Here is a 7,736-nt window from a genome sequence, read left to right as displayed (position 1 = left end):
ACGCTTCCCAATAATCCAGTGGCGTAATTAGGAATTTGAATTGGGGGGGGGGAGTGATTAGAAGTTTTAGCAAAATCTGTACCCCTCATACAGTGACCTATCCCCTCACCCCCCCCCCACCACCAGAATTTTTTTTTTAAAATTATAGTTTATTAAAAAATACAAGTTGATATAAAATTATATATTTTATAACTATTATACAATATAAAATTTAAGTATTATGGTATTTAGGTAGCTTGAATAATTTTACAAAACTAGATCCTATTTCCTTGGTCTCTTAGAAATATCATCAAATACATCTTCAGGATTAACTTTATTGTCTCTATTGACCGCCATCATACTTAACCCATTTAACCTATCCTAAAAATGATTTAAATTGTTAGTATTATTAATTTCAAATTAAATTAATTAAATTAAATCAAATTTTAAGAGCTATTTACTTCAGTCATAGTATTCCGTAGGTATGTTTTAACTTTTTTTAGAGCTGAAAACATATGTTCAGGAGTAGTGGTAGATACGGGTAATGTACACAATATTTTTAATAATAAATAAATGTTAGGGTGTATCTCTTTGTTGCATTCTGTAAGTGCATCAATCCCAGTTTTAGGTTTACAATTAGTTCTCCTGAGTTTTGTTATCCAAAGTCTTAACTCTGTTAATGAATTACTTTTGTCTACCTGATGTGAATAAAATTCAACTAACTGCGTAAAATGTAATTTATCATATTCTATGAAATGCTCATTACTTGAAAACTAACATCCAAAACCTGTGTGTATACTTATCATTAGTATACTTAACTCTTTCATGTGCTCTCAATAACAACCCGCGTGTCTTATTTTAAAAATCGGAAATACAAGTATACACACGGCCGTCTGTTGGAGTTAACGTAGGCCGTTGAAGTATCATATAATAATATAATTTAATTTAATATGCCACAACATACAAGCATATAATTACATCTAATTAATTATAGATATATTTAAACTGCAATTTATTAATTTAAAGTAAAAAAAAATTGTTTGCTTTGGAAATGAGAATATAGTTTGAATGGTCATTACCAATACTTTCATCAAACTGTAGCAGTAATAAAAAAGTTTTGGGGGGATCTATCCCCCTAATCACCCCCACTAATAACGCCTCTTCAGAAATCTCTTGATTCACTCAATCTTCTTTTCTCCTTGTCTCTTCTCTCTCCCCGATAATATTTCCTCTCTGACTTTTTCCTCATTCACCCATCAAACAAAGAGTCACTAGTAAGTGATTTCTTATTTACCCAAACCATGCTAAGCAGTATAGATTGTATAAATCTTATAAAAAAAAAGGTGGCTAAATGGATGTCACTCTGCTGTACAGTAGGTTACAAGTGGGTCACTATAATGGATGGTGTTAAATTTGAATTCAATGATATAATATCATTGTATAAGAAAAACAATTCTGAGCGAAAACAGTCAGTCAGCCTATGATATCACTAAGTATATTTTATGATATTAAGGTGAATAAAGTAGTTTATATATAACCTATTGACGTTGAATATTGTTTTATATTTTCAATCCTTTGCTATAAAAGTTGAACATTTTATAAATTTTTACTTCAAAAATAATTATTAAATTTTAAAATTGATAAATTTTATCAAAATCCTTATAAATAAAAATTGTGCCTATGTATTTTTAATATTTTTCAACTGCTATTGTGACAATATATCAGGAGCCTTGCATTTTTTCACGCTTTTTTACCCAACAAACAAATTATTTATAGAAAAAAAAAATGAAAAACTGAGAATTTCCGTAAACAGCTCAAAAAGAGTCAAAATATTTTCAAAATTGTATGGTGCATAAGAATTGATAAAATAAACATTCAGTGAAATTTTCAAGTATCTATAATCATTCGTTTTTAATTAAAATAAAATAAGAAAATCGTCACATGAGAAATCAAATGATGTAAAACTGTATTTTAAATGCTCATAAAAATTTAATTTGAATGTCTTGTAGACATTTTTTTTTGATAAAGGTAGAAAAATGTATGAGGAATCTTGTATTACATTTTCAAATCTTAGATTTAAAAAGAAAATTTTTTATGAATTTCTAACTCAAAATAATTTGCAAATTCCGTGATTTTTATGTATTTTGTCAATATTTGAACTGACTCGTATAATTGGCCATATTCCTTCCACAATTAATTAAGCATTTTTAAGTACTTACCTAGGTCAGATTTTCTAAATATATAATACAGAAGTCGAAAAATTTATGTTTTCCAGTCAAAATATTATTTTGTACTTTGTATTCATATTTCTTTAATTATATTTCATGTATTTTACATAAATTTGTTATACTTACAGTATAATCATATTATTTTTCCCACTTATTTTAACTATGAACTACTAGAAACTTACCAAAATATAAACGTAAAAATTCTACTTTCTTGTATCTTTAATTTCTATTTTCCTGTATATTAATCTGGTTAATACAACTTTTAGTCCCTTCTCTTACCATATAAAGTGAATTATATACATGATGTAACAGGAACGCCTGACAAATGAAATAACTATTATTCTGATCAATATTTATTAATTTTCTTTTTTTATATAATATTTACAAACACTTATGTTACAATTATAAGATAAAATATTTTATTTTTAGTACTGATTATGTAGTTTATTTTTAAAATGTTCTAAAATCTCTTTATTTTTGCTACTTTGATCTTTGTAAAAAAAAAAAAAGTATAAACTATACTTCACTATACTATACTTTACTATACTAAGTATAAAATATTTTATGAAAAGTTTTAGATAGGTATGTTTAATTAAAATCTAAATATTTTTTAAAAAGTTAATAAAAAAATAAACCCCTTGACCTAAATAAATTATTTTACTGTCATTAGTTCTTTTGAAGTTTTTAACAAAAATTAAAATTATATTTAAAATTTTTATTTTCAATATTAAAAAATAAAAACAAAAAATGTGATATCCTCGTAGCTCACAAATTAATAAATTATATGGAAAAATTGTTTTTTAATATATTGCATTCTGCTGTATTGCAATAACAAAAATAAATTGTAAATCTAATAAAATCATCTATACTCAGAGTCTATAACTTGTCTAATAAAAATGTTCTATATTTTTAGATCAACCTTATCTACCTATCAATGATTTTTTAAAATGTATTCTTGATGTTTCACAAAATAAAACTTTCCAATTGTACATGGGGGAAGTATACTATAAAATATTAGAACAAAATATTTTATCTCAGAGTTATTATTGGCATTCATTAAGCAGTTATTGGAATGGCAAGTACCTATATATTTTTTATAAATACAACCAATCATTAATGTATGTATTGTAGATTTGTTTTCATTGGCTTACAATTTATACAATGAGAATTTTGCAAATATGAGACACATTTCAATAAAAATCATGAAACACGTAGTTGTCAGAGGTGATGCTCATTCTAGAGTGTCATTGGCGGTTAAAAAAAAGTAAGTATCTAGAATAATAACATAATTATGTTGTGTTATATACACACTTTGCTACAGATGTTCATAAAAATTATATATATCAAAAATTGAGAACACATTAAAAAAATATTATCCATGTGTTTAATAGTTTTAAAGTTTCGGTTGAAATCAATCGAAATATTTGAATATTACTTTTATGTATGTACATTTTTGTGAACTCACTGTTCAGCAATGTCATACTTAAAAAAAGTATCCTGTAAACTTAAATTAGCAATGTTATTTTATTTATAAGACATTTTTTTTTTTGTAAATATGTTTTTATAAATATATAGTTATTCATTATGTAAGCATATTATATGTTATACTATTCATTATTATGAAAACTATTAACTTTTTTTCTAAATGTTCTATGTGAAAAATTTAAGTTATGTGAATTTCTACCATTTTATATTTATTATGTTTCTTGAAACCTATTTTCCATTTGATTTTTGAATAGCCTAATCAAATTCTTATTAATGCAAAAATCTTCAGTCAATGTTTGATATAATTAATATTCTTCAACGATTTTAGGAAGGTATTTTAATTAGTTCATGAAACTAAAATTATAGTTTGCCCTTTATAAAATAAAAGTTAATAGTGGATTCACCAACATACACAAGAGTGAAAATAATACAGGCAAATACCTAGGCAATATAAAATGTTGATCCCAGAAAGTAAATAATGAGAAAAGTTAATACTTTTCGTAATGAATGTACAAGGTTAGGTTAGGTTAGGTTAGGTTAGTTTAATGACAATATTTACAAAATTATGAATATCATAAACTTGTATTAAACTTATAAAACACAACATTATAATATGTATGTATAATTGTATTATAGAATATTTTCATACTTAAAACAAGCAATAATGGATACTCTGAAAAAGAACAATGACTTTTCTTTTAAGAGAAAGATTTAATTATACTTGTATTTGGGGTTTGTAAAACGGTAAGTTTATCTTTTCAATGTTCATAATATTTAAATATTATTTAATCTTGTACTTCTAACCAATACATTTATAATATTTATATACTTGGACACTAGGTATGCAATAATATAATACTATTATTACTGTATTTTATCCTAATGTTTAATACTTAATACATTAATATTCCTAACACACCATTTTGAATTAACTATTAAAAGTATGTTAAAGATTTAATATATAAATTTAAAAAGCAAAAAATATATAGAAACATAATATATAGTTTTTACAATTTGTAGGATTGCAAAATACTGTAGAAAAAACTACTACTGTAAAATATTTTATCACATACAATTTGAAAAACTATAAAACGCAAATTGCATTTTTTTTCATAATATTTTATAACTCCATTTACTGGATAATTATAAATTTACCTTTTCTCATGGCTATAAGCATATAACCTTGGTTGTGTTTAATTGACAAATAGGGGTATTTAAAATATTTTGAACTTTGTTGTACTTGTGAAATAAAATAAGTTAATATTAAATTATTTTACCTCTATATAGCTTACTTTATTTAATTGAAAATAAATATATTTTACATTTTAACACCAGATATATAATATCTTGTATTTAAAAACATATACAAATAATTATTTATTTTTCAAATGTAATTAGTTATGGATAGAATGTCGTAATTCACTTTGCCGGTTTATCGAAGAAAACTGTACACATTTGATAAATTTTTATGAAAACGATAGGCTAAAAAAGGTTAGTATCTTCTCAATTACGTACCAACTTATTTAATTTTTAGAAAACTAAAATATTTAGGTTCAAGATACGCTGTATAATTTGCTAACTTTGTTCATAAAAATACATCATCCAAAATGCCTTGACTTCAACCATAAAGATTCTTATGCTTATAACAAAAACATGTGGATTGTTCAATTATATCAAATATATGAATTTGTACGTCGTGAAATACAACAAATCAAAAATAATTCCAATCCCAATTTTTTCAATTACATTTCAGAGTTGGCTGTAACAATTTTTAATATAGTAAGTTATTATTTATTACTCAAATAATGAATTTGTTAAATACATAAATTGTTATTTAGGTATATTTTAATAAATTAGATTCATCGAGCCTGGTTTTAGATGAATGCCCTACACCAAAACGAAAAAAATATGATATTAATGTATTATCCTTTGTAGATGATCTTACCAACTTAAAAATATCAGAGATATGCACCAGGTAAGAATATAATTTATTTTCAATATAAAGTAAGACTATATCATACTATGACTAATCATTTTCTAGACTTAATATAATTACAAAACTACTAGAAAATAATCATTCATCGCCATTTCATGAAAAGGATTACATACATTTGTTAGAAAGTATAACCGAATGTTTAAACTCTTATAAAGATACAAAATCAACAAAATACTTGATTATGTATGTTCATTAGTTATTTCAGACAAATGCCTCTATATTTATTTTCTAATTAATTTTCCCTTTTATATTAATTTATAATTTAGTTGTTGCAATGAGTTAATTAAATCAGAGAATATTTGCAAATTGAATCAAATTGGACCTTTCTTTAAAACTGTTTGGACATATGCATTACAGTAATTATTTTTTTATAGTTTTAAAAACTATCTATTATCCCTTATTTATTATTATTTTAGAACTGTATCATCAAACGAGAATTCAGATTTATCTCATAATCTCTTGCACTCATTAATTGAACTAATAAATTGGCAAGATGAAATGTATTCTGATGTACTAAGATTATATTTTAATAAAACAGTAAAGATTGATGATTCTAGTTTGAAAACTTTAGTAATTTTATTTAAAAAGAGAGGATTTTGCAGTGCTACTTTAAATAGTACTGTAAGTATAAAATGTTATCGTCAATAACAAGTATGTGTTTTTATTTATCTAATAATTATGTTATTTATAGAACATGATTTTATTGCTCGATTGGCTGTTACCACTAATGATGCCAGATAGCTTAATAGTTGAATCTTTCTCTAAACTGAATCCCTATATTTTATCAGAAGTAATTGACTTAATATTGACAAAACCTAGTATCAAAAAATCATTTGTCAATCACAATAATTTTAAAATAATAAATTCTAATGATTTCATAAATACACATTATAATTTGGCGCATCAAGATTGTCCAAATCTGCAACTACAATTCACTGAGCCTACACAAAATAAAAGTATAAAATGTTTAACATAATAATTTTATTTAGTTAAATTAATTGTTTTTGTTAACAGGTTTAAGACAATCTATTGATGAAAATATTTTTGAAAGATTAATTCATTTCATAGAAAAAAGAATAGCATTAAAGGAAAAACCAAGTATCGTAACACTTCAATGGTTTTGTTCCATGGCAAATTTACTATGTTTTCTTGAAAATAAATTTCCCCAATTTAATAACGATTTTAATGAATTTGGGTGATTACTAATTATGAATATTTTTATAGTTTCCTGTGAATATTTTACATTTACTAAGCATAGTTGATTTTATTTGTCTTCACAGATTATATAAATTTAAATACATGGAGAAAGTGAATAATATAGTTTTAGAACTCAAAACTGATGTAAACCAATTAAATAATGAAGCATTTGTTAATGTGTGTTCATTATTTCATAAACAACTGCAATTTGTTGATGGTCAAATAGTAAATGAACTAATGAATCATGAAACAAATAAAGTTATTATGAGTGAACTTTATAACTTAAGTAAATTAAATGGTAATAAAATATATTATTCGATACATTTCATTATACAATGAGTTAAGTACAATTTAGTATAATATGTTATAATGTTTTAGATTCTAATACTATTTATCGAGTGTTAGATTATGAAGGCCTCACAAAAGAACAAAAATTAAGTATACAAGCACTTGAGGCTTTATTACAGACTTGCTTGTATAAAGTTAAGTATTTCATAAATATAGTTACATTTTTTATTAAGAAATTTTAGATTTATATAATTAGTTATTTTATTAACCTTTTTAAAATTAGATAACAATATTACCTTTTTTTATCCTACCATATTATTAATATTCAATGTTCTTATTAATTATTAGTTGCTAATTATATATATTTTACAATATAGTCAATTTTATTTAATGTGACAATGTGATACTGGTAATTTCGATTTTATTTCGATTGTAGTGATGATCAAAACAATACCAAGACTCTTACAAGACTCTTGCTATTTTCACAAAATATATAAAATAAAAAATAATACCTGTTATAGCTGTGTGTAGGTTTTTTTCTATGATCTCTAAGATGAAAATTT

General features: G+C 23.9%; 2 protein-coding genes across 2 annotated transcripts in view; one reads left to right on the top strand and one right to left on the bottom strand.

Moving 5' to 3' along the window:
* Positions 1-261: 261 nt before the first annotated feature.
* Positions 262-1,282, bottom strand: LOC103310340 (52 kDa repressor of the inhibitor of the protein kinase-like). Its single transcript, XM_008188313.1, has 3 exons — positions 1,274-1,282; positions 441-677; positions 262-360 (listed from the first exon to the last, which is right to left on the bottom strand). Exons 1-3 carry the CDS (start codon positions 1,280-1,282, stop codon positions 262-264), a joined length of 345 nt encoding a protein of 114 aa, XP_008186535.1.
* Positions 1,283-5,095: 3,813 nt separating this feature from the next.
* LOC100167029 (serine-protein kinase ATM) overlaps positions 5,096-7,736 on the top strand; it is a 29,895-nt gene continuing 27,254 nt past the window's right edge. The window contains exons 1-10 of the mRNA XM_029488967.1: positions 5,096-5,183; positions 5,244-5,471; positions 5,531-5,667; positions 5,734-5,871; positions 5,955-6,044; positions 6,105-6,309; positions 6,380-6,644; positions 6,703-6,883; positions 6,969-7,183; positions 7,264-7,368. Of these exons, the coding sequence (XP_029344827.1) occupies positions 5,346-5,471; positions 5,531-5,667; positions 5,734-5,871; positions 5,955-6,044; positions 6,105-6,309; positions 6,380-6,644; positions 6,703-6,883; positions 6,969-7,183; positions 7,264-7,368 (1,462 nt within the window). The 5' untranslated portion in view covers positions 5,096-5,183; positions 5,244-5,345. The remainder of the gene's footprint in view (positions 5,184-5,243; positions 5,472-5,530; positions 5,668-5,733; positions 5,872-5,954; positions 6,045-6,104; positions 6,310-6,379; positions 6,645-6,702; positions 6,884-6,968; positions 7,184-7,263; positions 7,369-7,736) is intronic.

Source organism: Acyrthosiphon pisum, chromosome A2 (genome assembly GCF_005508785.2).
Source record: "Acyrthosiphon pisum isolate AL4f chromosome A2, pea_aphid_22Mar2018_4r6ur, whole genome shotgun sequence".
Lineage (NCBI taxonomy): Eukaryota > Metazoa > Arthropoda > Insecta > Hemiptera > Aphididae > Acyrthosiphon > Acyrthosiphon pisum.
This window is presented reverse-complemented; position numbering and strand designations above follow the sequence as displayed.